General features: G+C 38.1%; 2 protein-coding genes across 2 annotated transcripts; both read right to left on the bottom strand.

Annotated features, from left to right (window-relative positions):
* Window positions 1-244: 244 nt before the first annotated feature.
* Window positions 245-11,283, bottom strand: rad9b (RAD9 checkpoint clamp component B). The gene is made up of 11 exons (XM_041788337.1): window positions 11,250-11,283; window positions 10,924-10,994; window positions 8,991-9,128; window positions 8,670-8,784; window positions 8,341-8,440; window positions 7,853-7,959; window positions 6,244-6,350; window positions 5,287-5,351; window positions 4,919-5,041; window positions 2,232-2,445; window positions 245-376 (listed from the first exon to the last, which is right to left on the bottom strand). Exons 1-11 carry the CDS (start codon window positions 11,281-11,283, stop codon window positions 245-247), a joined length of 1,206 nt encoding a protein of 401 aa, XP_041644271.1.
* Window positions 11,284-13,548: 2,265 nt separating this feature from the next.
* Window positions 13,549-16,317, bottom strand: LOC121509218. Its single transcript, XM_041786430.1, has 5 exons — window positions 16,093-16,317; window positions 15,986-16,014; window positions 15,584-15,714; window positions 13,803-13,929; window positions 13,549-13,724 (listed from the first exon to the last, which is right to left on the bottom strand). The coding sequence occupies exons 1-5, from the start codon at window positions 16,170-16,172 to the stop codon at window positions 13,558-13,560; spliced, it is 534 nt and encodes a 177-aa protein (XP_041642364.1). The 5' UTR covers window positions 16,173-16,317; the 3' UTR covers window positions 13,549-13,557.
* Between the last annotated feature and the right edge of the window lie 79 nt (window positions 16,318-16,396).

Genomic DNA, 16,396 nt, shown 5'->3' with positions numbered 1-16,396 from the left:
CACAAAGTTTAAAAATCAATTATTCTTCAGTTAAACCTTTAATATAAATACATCCTTCCATTTCCAACTGTGGTAAAACTTTAAAGTCTGAATTTAACAATTAGTGAAAAAAATTTCTACTAACATGTTCAAAAACAATTACAAATATCAAGTTAATTTAACATTAAATTTAGTTCATCAGTTCATCTGTAATTAATTGTTTTGCTAGTATCACAAAAAAAACATGAGACATGAGAAGTGTGAATCAGAGTGAAGGGCTTCTTGTGTAATCTTCCTCCATATCCTCCTCATCACTGTAACATGCCAGAACAGGCAGTTTGGCAACACAGGAATTGTCTTGCTCTGTAGACAAGGCTCTGAACAGGAGAGAGCAGATCTACAGAGAAAACAAACAACAGACCTATCTTAGTGCACAATTCAAAACTGAACATGTAAATGTTTCAGAAACTACATTGTGTGTTGTTGATTACTTGTTTTTTTAAATATGCAAGATCATAGCAGGGGCAACCCAGAACTCATAAGACCAGTCAGTGGTTACAGTTTTAAGGTTAAATAAACCAAAGACATTTAATCAGTAATTATTGTTATATCACACTCTACTTCGGAGCAAGAAACAAGGATAAGCCTGGTTGGTTGAGCCTTAACTCAAAATTTGGTAAATGGACTTGAGGTTGGATAGTGTTTTTCTATACAAGCAATTTGGGGGTTAAGGGTCTTAACCAAGGACACGTCGATGTGACTGCAGGAGCTGAGGATCCACCCCTGACCTTCAGTTTGAGAGACGACTGACCCTACTTACAACTATAGATCCACATTCACTCCTTGTCTGTTTCCCCACCAGGCTCTCCTTTAACCTGCGCAGATCACTAAATTAACTCACTAGTATAACTAATAAACTGGTCAGGGCCAACTAATGTTCAGAGTTAAAGCTTAAAATCAGCTGTAATGTCCTATTTATCTTTTTTTTTTTTTTTTTTTTTAGTTACGTGGGAATGTTGTCCTGGTATTATAAGAGGTTTGGTTATTAAATAACGAGACTGGGCTTATAAGGATAAAACCATGTGGTTCACAGTCACACTGAGTGTTATATGTTAAAGGTTGGGTATTGAGGTACAACTGCTGCAAGTTTCCAATAAGTGACGTCTGTAGTTCACTGCTAGCTACTGATTGAAGTTCAGGCCTTTTTGCTAAGGTGTCAGAAAATGATGAGCTTAAAAGTTGAGTGACGCATTAACTTGAAATTTTTGGTGAAACTGAGCATGACGTCCAAGACCATGAACATTCTGGGCACCCATGCAAATCAAAAACTTCTGAAATCATTCAACAAATTGAACATTTGTTTGAAATGATTGAATACTCAGTATAAGATTGATAGCGGAAATGATCTCCGTTGATAAAGAGACAGTTCTGAAAATTTTGCATGAAAATTTAAAAAATGATAAAAGCGTGTGCCAAAGTTGTCCAAAAAATTCTGACTCCTGATCAAAAGAATAAATACAAGCAAATTTGTGGACAAACATTTAGGAACATATTAAAAGAAAACCCCAATTTTTCAGAAGGAGTGATTACATGCGATGAAACTTGGATCTTCCAGTACGATCCTGAGACAAAACAGCAGTCGATGCATCGGAAAGCATCATCGTCACCAAGGATGAAGAAAGCATGGCAAAGCAAGTCCAGATTCAAGGCCATGTTAATTGTTTTCTTTGACCTCAAGGGTATCATTTTGGAGGAGTGGGTTCCAGACGGGTCAACTGTGAATCAACACTATTACAAAAAGGTTCTAGAAAAACTCCTAAGATCAAATCTGTGCTCAAAAGAACCCGTTTAGAGTCTGTGTCAGAAAAAAGAACAGAGGTTTAGAGACGACTGTCTGAAGAAGATCAACTACACTGCTGTGATTAGTGGAAGACCAGAATGCAGCGGTGTGTTGATGCAGAAGGGGAGGAGATTGAAGGAGAAAGACACTGAAAGATGTTTATGTTTAATAAAGTAGTTTTACAGCATTAGTCTAGCTTTTTAATTGCCAACCTCGTATACTGCTCACATCAAGTATAACCCTCAAGGGTCCCAAACAGTCACGTGGGACATTTTACTATTCTTTGCATGTATAAAGCACTCTGGAGGCCAGATTGCCACCCAGCCTTTTAGTGCTGTGAAGTCTCCAGGCTCTGAAGAACAAATAGAGGCCACACACAGCTCTCCATATAACTTCAACTGAAAGCTCTTACTGGTGAGGAGGCAGGAGTTGCACCGGCACTGGTGCAGTCCTCCCCCGGCACACAGAGTCTGTCAGTATGAGGCAGGAGCAGTGTCAGTGCAGGCTGGTTGATCATAGGACTGCCCTGGCTGGATGCTATCAGCTCTGTCACAGTAGAGGTATCCTCAGGCTCCCTGAAGTTTGCTTCACATGTACCCACAGGTAAAACAGAAGTCTTTGCACACCTAGAAACATACAGACATATCACAGACATTCCTACAAGCAGAGATCCAGAGCTTAAAATGATCGTGACAGAGGGGGCATTGTATTTGTGGTGCATTCTGCTCTAATCTGCCAAATAACAATCATTTCTCTTTTTAGATTACAGTGAAGTTATAGCACAGATGCATCCAGAAATTGGAGTAGCATGGAACAGTTATTGTACCCCTGTAATTTAATTTAAAAAGTTTAAACTTCTGAGACCTGAACTTTTATATGGAAAGCATTCGTAGTTCCCCCACTTATTTGGAAGAAGGTAAAGCATCAGCCTTGTCTTTAAACAGGAATTTCTTGGACATTTTCCTTCACAAATGACAAATTCCCTAAAATTTCAAAGAAATTACTTAAAATTTCTGTGAAAATCCTTTAAAACATTTTAAAAGTATCCCATAACAAGTACTTCAACACTTCTTTCAATAATCCTCAAATTTTCAGCAAAGCTTTATCATTAAGCCTAAATACTCCAATACAATACTAACCAAAAATCCCATGTAAATTCATGAAAATTTGCAAACAAATGTCTCCTAACATGTCTTGGCAATTTCTAAAGAAATTATATTCTCCAAGAGTCCATGAAATTGACAGAAACATCCAGACAGATTTCATCAAATTTCCATGAAATTTCATAGGGAAACTCCTATCCCTAACTTCCCAATCCAACAAAAAAAAAATTATAAATAAATTTTCCAAATCCCTTTGAAAAATGCAAAAAAAAAAAAAAAAAAAAAAAAATCAAAGCAATTCCCCAAATCTTCCTGTGAAATTTACATTAAAATACTAAATAATTTCCAAGAAAATTCCCCAAATATCCAAACAGTAAATCAATGAATTATCCAGACATTTCAAACAAATTACTTAAACTTCAATGGACATTCTGGAAAATTTTCCCAAAAATTCTAATAGCAGAAATCATTACTATGCTGTAGGAAAGTAAAAATATAATTTCCTCACATGTGCATGCAGGGTCTTGGGATGTAAATATTTTTTGATCCATTTCACATAAAGTGTTATGAATCAAACCCATTTCTTTTTTTATCTTGATGACAAACAGTTCATGAAAATCAATAATATTGCATCTCAAAAGACTTAATTACATAAAAGCTATCACAATAAAGGATTTTTATTACAGAAATGACCAGGGTTCCTACAAACTTCTGAAAATCAAATTTAGAGCTGAAACCGGGGGCTTTAGACATACAAAAATCCAATACTGGAGTGCTTATTATTTATCTTTTTTTTTTTTTTTTCAGAAACAAACTTCACAGGCATGTTTTGGGGACCTCTGAGACCAATATAAACTTGTCTTAAAGGGGTAAAATCTCTCCCCTTTAAGGCATGAACTTAGAAGAATGAATACCACTTTATGCATGGCAAACGGTCAAAAATGCAGATTGGATAAAGACACGTTTTAACCTGTGCGCCCTATAAAGTTTAAGCCCTCTGGTAAAATTAAGACTTTTAAAGGCTTTTTAATGCCTTAAATTTCAAATGTCAAATTTAAAACTTTTCAAGAATCCAAAGGAACCTTAAATGACCTTCTGAAAATTATCTTAATTTATACATTCGATACTTGGTCTGAGCTCCTTTTGCACAAACAACTGCATCAATGAGGTGTGGCATGGAGGCACTGTTGGGGTGTTATGTAAGAGAATCGTGTCTTTTATCTTCCTCTTGCTCCATAGAGCTTTATTGGAGTTACATCAGGCCTGATGGCTGGCCAATCAAGCGAAGTAATACCATGGTAGGCAAACTAGTTAGTAGTTTTGGCTCTGTGGGCAGGTGCCAATTCCTGCTGGAAAAATAAATAAGCATCTTTATAAAACCTGTCAGGCTCTGACAGGGTTCTGATCTGATTGATTCTAAATAGAAAAGACAAGAGCCCTAAAGGCTGAAGTCTGCCTCTACCAATTTGCAGCAGTGCACACAAGTAAACTTAGCTATGATGACCCAGATAGTCAGAAGTACAACAGTGACTGGTGTGACAGGAGCCACCTAGAGTCAAATTTAAACACGTGAGTACATGACAGAGAGAAAGAGAGCAGGACAGGACAGTGTCACCAGCAGAACAGCCCAGCATAGCAGATATAAGGAGTTACAGACTGGGACAGTGACAGGCTTCTAACCTTATCCCACATGTTCTGGGCTTGCCCTATTTATCTCTTTCACAGACACAAGGCTTGGTGCTGTAACTCTACACCCTCTCAGGAAGCTAAAAAAAGCCAACGAGGGCAAACTGCCTTGATTGAGTGCCAATAGAAAAGCTCAGGTAGTGTTCTGCACATAGACTGAAGAAGGTCCTTTGGGAAGATTTAAGTGCACCCTGGAACACATAGTGAGAATATCAGTCAACAAGGATGCCGTCTGTTCAAAAGTCCCCTACAAATTAAGGTTTATGGGTATACAGTGCAACAAACATGTAAAACAGCTAGGGCCGGTTACCTGGGTGAAGTATGGGCTGGGGTCGCTGTAGACTGTGAGGGGCCGCTGCTGCCAGAGTCAAACAAAGTGGCCAGCACCACAGTAGCCTCCAGGATCATGTCCTCCACAGAAAAGCAAACAGGCCTGCAAAAATATCAGTTACAGCTTGAGATAATCTAGTTAAACCAATCCAGTGAGATCTTTGTTTTTGTCACAGTAACTTATATCCAGGTTTGGTAGCATGGTTTAAAACAGTTTTTGAGGTAAAATGTTGGTCTGGCATTAATTACACTATTACTAGTGCCTGTGGCATTGAACCACACAAGCTATTGCTGATCCCCGTGGCCTATGATCCAAACTCTATGCATGCAAACAACAAAAAAACCTACTTTCCTGCCCCACCGAAATGGACTGACACTGGAAGACAATGTGACTCTGCAAAGGACAACAAACCCTGGGGAAAAAAACACAACAGATTATCTGCAATACAAGCAATGTCTGCATTACAGTTATGTAGATCTTTGTCCTAACTGTGACACTGAACAGCTGACTATTAAGAGAGTAGTATCATGCATGTTTACAATGATCGAGCTTGAAGAGATACATATCATCAGCTAAATTAAGGGTGACTACAACTCAAGGCCTGGCTTCTAATCCATCCAAACCAGATTTTCTAAAACCAACAGGAACTGGAAGACTAGGCTGCCTAATGAGAAGCTTCACAGCAGGTTGTCTAAGAAACATTCCAAGACATTAGGGACAAGAGTTGTGGGTGGTAATGCAGGTCAAGTCTTATAAACTTAAGCCTACCCCAAGGGATCTTCATGTTTGTTTGCAAATAGGCAAAAATGCAGACAAGTGTCTTCAAGTTTATTCAAAAACTGTAAAGCCCTTTTCGTCATGGCATAAAAGTTCCCTAAGATAAACATTTTGCTATTTAAAATATAAAAACTTGCTTTTGTTTAAATCTGTCCTCAAATACAACACATGCCTAAGTGGCTTGAGATTTACACACTTCATAATGTATGCATCTAGCCTGATATTACGGCATCTCACAGCATCCATTAGTTTCCCTAAGAATAGATTACATATGCGTCACTTGTGTCACCCAATCTTTTACTATAAAGATGAGTCACAGCACTAAGGGTAAAGTTCTCATGGAAAGGATACAGACTGCTGCCCACAGCGACTCCGGTATCCTTGAGAATCCATGTTGTAAGACCAGTAATATGACCTCTTTGACAAGAAATACTGCTGGTGACCCAGTCACACACATACTCTGCATACACATGCATAATATTTTTATGTGGTAAGATAAAGGTAGCTTCCAAAAATAACCCTGTTACCCTTAACTCCTTCAGACAGAAGGTTATATCTGAGTCCACACCAACATGAAAGTAGTCAAACTCATCTGGGTGTAAGGACATCTCAGTGAGCATCATCTTCATGTGATCTGGAACAGAAGTACATCAAGAGTCAAACATTATCTGCACCACATTTCTGGTGTAATCTTGATATTGTTGGACAGCTCTAGTGCCAACAAAAAGTATTCACTTCCTCGGATGTTTTGCCCTTTTGTTGATTTAATAAATCACTCACAGCCAATATGATTTTTTTCTTTACATTTTTTTCAAATCCTCTTTGATGTCAAAGTGAAAACAGATTTCTGAAAAATAATGTCTATTAAGTAAAAATGTGTAGTGTAAAATAGAGTTCAGATAAATCTATCAAAAAACGGAAGGACTGTGGCACATGTATAAATCTGCCTAGATCGGGCTGTCCTCACAAACTAAGTGAGCATGCAAGAAGGAGACTAGTGAGAGAGGCCACCAAGACACCTGTGACTACTCTGAAGGAGTTCCAAGCTTCAGCAGCTGAAATGGGAGTGACTCTGCATGCAACAATTGTACAAACTGTAGCTTTTTCAAAAAGTGGCATGTTGAAGGAGGCACAAACTAAATTTCAACTACAGTTTTCCAAAAGGCATGAGAGAGACTCCATGGTCAAGTGGAAGAAATCTCTTTGGTCTCATGAGAACAAAATGTTGCTTTTGGCCATCAGACAAGATATTTTAGGTAGACACCAAACACTATACATCACCCCAACCACACCATCCCCACTGTGAAGCATGTTGGTGGCAGCATCATGCTGTGGGGATGCTTCTTGGCTGCATTCCCTGGAAGGCTTGCAGATGGTAAAATTAATGCGGAAAAATATGTGAAAATCCTGGAGCACAATCTTACTCAATTTGCAAGAAAACTATGGCTTGGGAGAAGATTTATTTTCCCGTAAGACAATGACCTGAAGCATACAGCAATGGTTTAAAGACAGCAAGGTGAATGTTCTGGAGTGGTCAAGTCAAAGCCCAGACCTCAGTCCAATAGAGCTTGAGCTTGAGCAGTTTTGCAAAGAAGAATGGAGTAAAACTGCAGTGTCCAGATGTGTGAGCCTGATTGAGACCTATCCACACAGACTCAGAGCTGTGGTTACAGCCAAAGGTGAATCTAATGAATACTGACTTGTAGAGGTTGAATGTTTATTCAGTGACTTATTGATATCTTTTTTTGTCAAAAATCCAAATTATACTGACTATGACTGGTTTATAAAATCAATAAAAGGTAAAACATCCAAGGGAGTGAACACATTTTATAGGCACTGTACATGTTTTTGTTTCCTTTACTGTTACAGATTGTCAAAAGTCAGAGCTGTCGGGGTGCGCAGATGGGTCGAGTGGTTTAGGGCGCTACCGATGTGCATGGGCAACCCGGGTTCAAATCTGGCCTGTGGCCCTTTACCATGTCTCTCCCCACTCTCTTCCCTGTTTCTGAGTCTATCCATTGTCCTTCCTCTATTTAATAAAGGCATACAAAGGTCTAAAAATAAATCTTAAAAAAAAAAAAAAAAGTCAGAGCTATCACAACAGCAACTTTTAAACAGTTTAATATGTAAGCGCACCATTAGCAGCATCATAGAAGTTTCTAAGACTGACTCTCAGAGGAGTCACAGACAGAGTGATTTCCTCCTGGGATGATGGAAAATGCATCACCATATCACCAAGCAGCCTGTAGAAGTAGAGCAGGCAAGAAACTTGATGTTAAACTGAATCAAAGTACAGTTGCTGTGATTAAAGTCTTATCTCAATAAGGTGAAACTGACATTTATATTTATTTAGAAAATAAGTGTTTATGTCCAATATCACTCCTGTTAAATAAGCCAGAATGGACTTATTAAAGAGACTGTTATGAATCTAACTTGCAGCACCCACACACCATGGTAAATGCACATGTTAATACAAAATATGGTCAAAGTTTGAACAAATACTTAGAGGGAAAGGGGTTCACACAATCATATAAAAATGCTCCAGAGGTTTTATTTTCTGAGCTTGGCATTGGTGAGAAAGGTTTTAACTCCACAGTAGAACATTAGAATGGTGAGCAGCTAACCTGGCTGGAGCCTTCAGTACATTGGGACAGAGGTGTGAAGCAAACACTGCCTGCAGAGCCTCACTTTCTTGGAAGCGTAGGTTGTGGGTTTTAGTAATGCCTGTCACAAAGCAGACAGGATATTTGGAGCACACTGCCACCAAGTGCAAACAATATGTATTGCAGTGGTTGCAGCACAGTGTTAACAGAGTTAATATGGAACATGATGAAACACTGAGCAAAAAAATCTTCGAATTAAGTATTTAAAAGTGAAACAGAATATGTCTCTAAAAACCTTGGTCTTTCATTTATCCATTGCTAGCTTAAAATAAAAATTTAATGTTTCCTACCATGCCTGCAGAAAAACTGGATCATCACTTGGTCATTGGGGGGGACGACTGATATTTGACATTGCTCCACATTACGCTCAATAGAAGTTAAACACCGGAAAAGAGGTAGAACACACTAAAAAATAGATAAGCATGGTTCACATAAGCTTTAGACCCTGTTTTAAAATCTCAACAGTCATCTTAGAGGAAGTGTCATGTTTGTCTAATTTTTGCACTAGTGTATCAGACCTTAAATATGTCCTGAGTAATTCTGTATTTGTAATGTAGAGTGAGCTGCAATGTGAGGCCCATATCAAAGAACTGTCAACATCACTGACATACCTTCATGGTCAGTTTGCATTTGACTGTGTCACTGCCCTGCTCTGACGCTGCTCGCACATCATAGTTCTTGAAGAACAGTGGAGAGAAGAGGAAGCAGGCATATGCAGAATGGGCAGAATTCACTGATCTCAACGCCAGCTTAAGGACAAAGATAAACAAAAGGATTTAGTCATGATGAAATTCCTTCCTGCCATGAACCAAAGAACAAAATAAGTACAGATGAGGAGGAAATAATGAGCCCCCCATGAAAATTTCAAGTATTTCCCAAGAGCTGTCAAATAGAGCAAAACATTTTAAAAACTTCCCAGACATCCTAGTTTTATTTTAGGTGTTTAAATTTTTATCTCTGCACATAGAAACAAAATAATAAAAAAAAAAAAAAAAAAAGAAAAAAACTACCAGGGTCAAAACTATTAGCCTGCTAATAGCCAGCTGTGTCTCCTTTTCAGCCTGCAGTTGTTTGCTGTTGTTCTCAACAAGCTTCACACACCTCCCTGAGTAATACCAGCCCATTCTTCTTTGGTGAATCTCTCTTGCTCCTCCAGATTTGACGGTCTTCTGGCATGGACCTTGGTCTTCAGTTCACGTATGTTTTGGGTTATCGTTGTGTTGGAAGAATAAGTGATGACCCAGACCCAGTTTTGCTGCTGTCTGCTTGAGGTTTTCTTTCTTAAACTTCAAATATCCTTCTTTCTTGATGATCCCTTCCACCTTTATGAGATTCCCAGTTTCCCACGCATTGAAGCATCCCCACAGCATAATACTCCCCCAACCATATTTCACTGAGGGGATGGTGTTCTTTGGGTTATATGCCCCTCTCCCCCAACATATGCAACATCTCTGACATACTTCAGTCTAGCTTGGTGTCTCTTCTGCAGAAGTGCAGTTTTTCTTGTTCTGTAACCTCAAAGTCTATTCCTGTGCATGGCTCTAGTGATTGTCTTCTTTGAGACTACACTTCCTGACTTGGCTAAGTAGTGTCTTGGCAGTTGTTCTGGGGTCTTTAGACACATCTCTCACTAGTTTTCTTTCCAGAGTCTTTGAGATCTTTCTCTTCCTTCCTCAGCCAGGCCTGTTCTGGACTGCATGGCTCTCTCTGGATTTTTGATGATCCTTCTCACTCTATTTCTTCCCACTTTGAAACACTGTGATAACTTTGTATATTCTCCTGCTTTGTGAGCATCAACAATTCTTTTTCTAAAGTATAAACTGAAACTCACTTTTTCAGTGACAGCTCAAACCCTTACTTAAGTTTTTATACTGTGTGTACATTGGAAGATAACCCCCAGTTTTAACTTGATTTTATAAGCTCTGAGCATTAAAGATTTAAAGAACATCATTGCACAACAGTGGTTTATGCTATGGGTCAGCAAAAAGGTCAGTTCTGAATGGGAACAATAATTTAGACCCTGGTAATTTTGTGAAATATTCTTGTTTCTGTGTGCAAAGTGAAATAATGTAAGCACCCAAAATAAAACCAGGGTGTTTGGAAAAGCTGTGTTAAGTCTGTGGTCTGTTTAACAACGAAACACTTAAATACTTTAAAAGAGGAAATTTTCATAGGGGACTGATAAATTTGACTTCACTTGTCACTGTGGTCCAAACCATGTAGACTCAAAAATGTTTGAAAATGTTTAAAAACACCGATTTTGTAATAAAGCTATACAATGACATCGTTTGAAAACGACATTCAAAGGCTGATAAGGGGGGGAGTTTTTTTTCTAGAAATTGCTTGTTCCACAATGTGGGAGCCAAGGTATAAAATATAAGAAACAATGAATGTATTTATTAAAACGAGATGGTAATAGAGTGCAAATAATGGAATGACCCTCCAGGACAGCCACAACTCTTGGCTTCTTTCCTGTTTAAGGCAATAATCTTCGAAATTCGACCTTTTCCCTCTCTCCTCCAGGTTTTCATTGGTGCTGCCTACCCCTCTGACCGTGGGGTCCAACCACAGTTCATCTCCAATCCGTGACAAGGCATGAATAGCCTTCCCAAATGCTGAAACACAATGAGTCCAAGGTTAGCAGAAGAAACACAGAAAAACACAGTTCGTTATGATGGAAGTAAATATTAGGTCACTACGTACTAGCTAACCATAAATGAAGCTAGCACAATCTCAAAATTAAACTTAATTTAGTCTCCAGTGAGATACTACAGCTGATATGAAGGCTTGAACTAAATATTTTTAACATGACAGCATAAAATAACCTTGTTTCTGGAGTTCTAGTCAAGTAAAAAGGAGGTAACTTTTACCTTTTACACAATTTCCCTCGAGACGACAGTTCATCATATCTGCTGATGACTGATGCGGTTTGCTTCACGCGACTACAAAGGGGTAAGCAAACGGCGCGTGCGCGCGGCTGTTGCCAGCGTTAACGCCTGTTAATCAACTGAGGGGAACGTACTCCCCAACAAAAACAATAAAGCTGTTTGTTTCAGGGTTGGAAAGTTACCATCTACATTTACACAAATCGCTGTTATTAAGTAGCTTTTCTTGTGTACTTGTACGTTTTGAGAATTTTTCAAAATCAGTCATTTTACTTTTATTTCAGTGTATTTTGGGAGAAGAATTGTTGCCTACGTCACAACAGGAGTAAAAAAAGTACACGAGTGTGGTTCTCAAGTGAAAGTAAAAAGTATTTAATTTAAAGTTTAATTTCAGCACTGAGTAGCTACTCAAATTTTACTTTCATTACTGAGTACTCAGTTACAACCTGGGCTGAATGATTTGGTAAAATAATCTAATTTCTTTTTTTCTCCCCTTAATATTGAATTAGGGATTTGACATGCAGTTATTTTTTAAGTTCTTTAACAAACTCAAACAATAAATCATTCTATATTATAACCTACGCAATATTAGATAGATTACACATAAACATATCTTTCCTGTAGGCCAGGTTCAAATGTCAGGATGACATAACATGATGCATGAGTCAGTATGAATTACATATCTTTATTTATCTATTTCAACCACCGTAATACCTTAACTGATTAGTTTAACTTGCAGTCTTGTACCAATCATCAGAAAGACTAGGGCTGAAAAAATATGGAAAAAAAAATCTGAGACTAGACTCAAACTGCTGTTGCAATGTGAATTGTTGTATTTTTGTCGTTCTCATTTTCAATTAAAAAAAATGCATATAAAAATAAGTAAAGTAAGGTTTGTGCAGTGTGGGCGTGATATGTAGAGCATAACATCTTTTCTGCAAAGAAAATGAATGAAACTTTTTCAAAACACATTTCAGGTCAAAGAAATATTACAACTTGGGACATATTGTGATTTAGTTGCTACAAAGCCTTTGTAGCTACTGAGGTGTTGTACAGTACAATAGGATCTTTCCTTATTATCAACAACATGAGAATATAAATCTCCAACCAGGTTGTTCAGGTAAAGCTCCATCTTTATAATAAAGTAAAATACAACAGTAGTTTGCTTTGGGATGTGATGTGGAATCAGTCTCTCACTATGTGCTGCTGTGTACACAGAGCTGAAAAACATACAGAAGAACTCAAGTAAAAGTCAAATAATCTGGTTAAAAAGTTAAAGTGCTGGGTTTAAAGTGTACTCAAAAAGTGCAAGTTCTCAAAATAATACTCACAGTAAGTTTAAAAAATGTTATTCATTACTTTCCACTTCTGGTTTTAAAAACAGCAGGTACTGAATTTGAAAATGGATCCCACATTTCATCCCAAAAGTCACCCCTTATAATAAGTGACCTTGTCAGAGATTCATATTCTGTTGTTGTTAATGCACATTATGGAACGATCATATTTCTCTGTACTTCTACATAAGTAAATCTTAACCAAAGTAACTTTACTTTTACTTAAGTATAATATTCATGTATTATTATATTTTTTTGCCTCCTGTTTGTTTTAAATTTGACCATTTGAGATTTTTACATTTCACATTTAGAACTCACATTGAAAAATGGTAAATATAATAAATGAGAGAAAATAATGGAAATGAAAATCTTAGACCTCATGAAATAGAAAAGTAGTTTCTATTTCTATAGCCGTATGTCTATAGCTGTAGGACCCACCACCATCTTGTTAGTGAGAAATTGTGATCTAAAAATTGCCTTCTGAATCCTAGGTTTAACAAAATGTGACTAATAAAATAAACAAGAAAACATGTCAAAAAGCACATCATCTCAGCAGCCCTGAGAAGCCATGTACGACTACATTTTGTATTTTAAGCCATTTTTTATTCCAGTATCCTGAGGAATGACCTCATTATCATGAAGATTCCAGCATTGCTATCTTGAGAAAATTAGAAAAATCAGTACAAATTTAGAGAAAACAAACAAAATTGACCTGTTCGATGGATGTATGTCCATTGAAGGCCTCTGCACATTATAAATGCCACAATTTTTTGTAACCCAACATTCAGCTGCCACTGTTAACAACTCTGCAACCCACTTTTGGATCCTAACCCTACAGTTGAGAACTAAAATAGAGCTTTCTCATATAATTTTGGAAAACCACTTCGTAGGATTGTCACGGACATTTTATTGTTAATGCCCATGCAAGATGTACAATTAAAAGGGGAAAAAATAGCCTGCTATCTATTTAAGATTTTTGGAAAAAAGACATCAGAATAACTTGTGCCGCTGCTGCTTTTTCTTTGCCCTTCCAGCTTCATCTTTGCCTGCTCCTTTTCCACATCCTTTGTAAACCAGCCCTTTTCATTGTGATGACCCACATTCCTTCTGCAGGTAGGATTCTGTCCTGGGAGATAAAAGAAAAACAACTCATAAGATGGACAGTGGATGTCAAAGTCTACAATTGAGATTTTTAGATACACACCTGATTGGATGCATGTGTGCAGCACTTTAAGATAGTGCCGCTTCATCTGCTGCCTCATGTACTCTGTACTGTAAATGTTCGCTATACTGCAAAGGTGGTGCTTGTGTCCAGGTGCAAGAGCTGAATGCTGATACAAGGGCAAGAAATGACGTCATTATTTTTGGCTGACTGGCAGTAACGCTGCAACAGCAGAGGAATATATATATAATTTTTTAAACCATTTAGGTCCTCACTTAAAAAACAGAGAGAACTTACAGTGTCTATAAAAGGTATTCACTCCATTGGATGTTTTACCCTTTTGCTGTTGTTATAAATCAATCATGGTCAATATAATTTGGCTTTTTTGCCAACAAAAAGTTACAAAAAACCTTTAATGGTAAAGTGAAAAAAGATTTCTACAAAGTAATATCAATTAAATAAAATGTACTGTAAAACAAGTGACTGTATAAACATTCACCCCCTCTGAAGTGACTGGCATAATTCAACAGCGGTCCAGCGGTGATGCTAGTGGTCTCAGAATTAGTGAAATTGGGATCACTTGAGGGGAGTGAATGTGTCTCAAGTTGTTGTATAAAGAAACTTGTGTCTGAAAGGTCCAGTCACAGGTGAATCAGTATTCCTGGCTACCATTACACCACGAAGACAAAAGAACATTCCAAGCAACTCAGAGAAAAGGTTATTGAAAAGTATTAGTTAGGGGATGGATTAAAAAAATTCCAAAGCACTGAACATCCCCCGGAGTGCAATTAAATGCATCATCAAAAGTTGAAGGAATATGGCTCATGTATAACCTTGCAAAGCAGATGGATATGCCCGTTTCTGTGTTTCTCACTGGCGAATCCATCTTGCAAAGCTCCCATCTGAACCATTTGGGCCCGGTTAGAAAGTGACAGGACCAATCAGCATCGAGGGGCAGTACTTTCAGGTGGAAGACATTAGCTTGGATGCTGCTAAAGCGCCAGTTTTGTCAGAACTTGACAACATTTCTTCATGAAAGGAAGAACAAAGAACAGCAGTATGTTGTTTTCTCAAAAACGACAAAAATCATGTACTGACATGTCTACAGTCGCCATGATTCGTGTTAAGCAGCTCGAGTGGAGTTTAGTCCTCTGTAGGGGCACAGCTCGCTGGTGGCTACATCACGTGTTTTGTTGCTCTGATGAGAAAAAAAATTTGCTTTCTGCAAATCAGACAAGACATATGTTTGACAGACACCAATCACTACACATCACCACAAACACACCATCCCCACTGTGAAACATGATGATGGCAGCATCATGCTGTGGGGATGCTTCCCAACAGCTGCCCCAGAAGGCTTGTAGGGGGTAAAATCATGCAGCAAAATATGGGAAAATATTGGAGAACAATCTTATTCAGTCTGAAAGAGAACTACAGCTTGGGAGAAGATTTAATTTCCTGCAAGACAATGACCTGAAGCATACAAAACTACACAGAAATGGTTTAAAGACAACAAGGTGAATGTTCTGGAGTGGCCAAGTCAAAGCCAAGACTCCAATCCAATAGAGAATTTGTGGCTGGACTTGAAAAGGATTGTTTACACATGATCCTCGTGCAACCTGACAGAGCTTGAGCAGTTTTGCAAAGAAGAATGAAGTAACACTGCAGGGTCCAGATGTGCAAGCCTGATTGAGACCTATCCACGCAGACTCAGTAAAAAAATACTGACCATGATTGATTTATGAATCAGTTAAATAGTAACACATCCAAGGGGGTGAATACCCTTTATAGATACTGCATGCATGTCTTCCAGCAGTGCTTACCTGTAAAAAGGGTACAGACATGAAAGTGTTGGGAATGTGAATGGTCTTCATCTGTCGGTTGCTTGCAGACATATTGATGCATGTTCCTTTATACATTTCCCTGCCTTGTTGACTTGGAAGAGAGTCAAGTCCTGTTAGAGGCAACATGTTACTAAGCAAAAGATCCTTTTTGAAAGACTCTGCACTGTTAGCAACACATTTCAGCAAAAGTAGCACCAGTGTTAAATTCACACACCCGAACAACCCTGAAAACAATGTGCTTTTCTGTTATTTGGCAGTTTTTTGGTCAGTTGGCCTACACTTTAAATCTACATTTATTTAATCCATTGTTGCCTTATTGCCATTATAACCTCATATCAACACTGATTCATGTTTGACATTGAAAAGACGTTTTTGACTCACCATCTCGGGTTCTCCTAGATTCTGCAGACCTACAAATCAAGAAGCTCTGTTTGAAAATTAAGAAATCTTCTTTCCACTGTTTTAAGAATTAAAACTTTAAGCCTTACCTCGTTAGGTTGTGACCAGTTCCATTTATTAGTAAGTTTTCTTTTTTCAGCTGCTCAATAAACGTAACTCGCTTTTGCATCTTGATTTACAATCAGTATATTTTCTGTGGATGTAGCAGAGACGTTGCTACCATCCTTATCGTCTCAGTGTATGTTGCAGTAGCACAGCCTGTTAGTGTGAAGTGAAGCCAACCCTGACACCTGACACCATCCTCAGGGTTCCAATTACAGAGCAGAGGTCTAATACACTTGAACCCAGTGTGTTCTCATCTAAAATGTAAAATACAAAACAGAATTACAAGCC

Source organism: Cheilinus undulatus, linkage group 5 (genome assembly GCF_018320785.1).
Source record: "Cheilinus undulatus linkage group 5, ASM1832078v1, whole genome shotgun sequence".
Taxonomy (NCBI): Eukaryota; Metazoa; Chordata; class Actinopteri; order Labriformes; family Labridae; genus Cheilinus; species Cheilinus undulatus.
Note: the sequence above shows the minus strand (reverse complement) of the source record. Positions and strands in the feature narration are given on the sequence as shown.

Excerpts from the sequence above, each read along its gene's own strand:
- rad9b (XM_041788337.1), bottom strand. The coding sequence starts at position 11,283 with ATGAACTGTCGTCTCGAGGGAAATTGTGTAAAAG. Across the intron at positions 5,352-6,243 it reads TCTGTCTGAAGGAGTTAAGG|GGTTTGTTGTCCTTTGCAGA; the intron begins GTAACAGGGTTA and ends TTTTTTCCCCAG. Across the intron at positions 377-2,231 it reads CAACTCCTGCCTCCTCACCA|ATCTGCTCTCTCCTGTTCAG; the intron begins GTAAGAGCTTTC and ends TTTTCTCTGTAG.
- LOC121509218 (XM_041786430.1), bottom strand. The coding sequence starts at position 16,172 with ATGCAAAAGCGAGTTACGTTTATTGAGCAGCTGAAAAAAGAAAACTTA. Across the intron at positions 16,015-16,092 it reads ACTGGTCACAACCTAACGAG|GTCTGCAGAATCTAGGAGAA; the intron begins GTAAGGCTTAAA and ends CTTGATTTGTAG. Across the intron at positions 15,715-15,985 it reads ATCTAGGAGAACCCGAGATG|GACTTGACTCTCTTCCAAGT; the intron begins GTGAGTCAAAAA and ends TGCCTCTAACAG.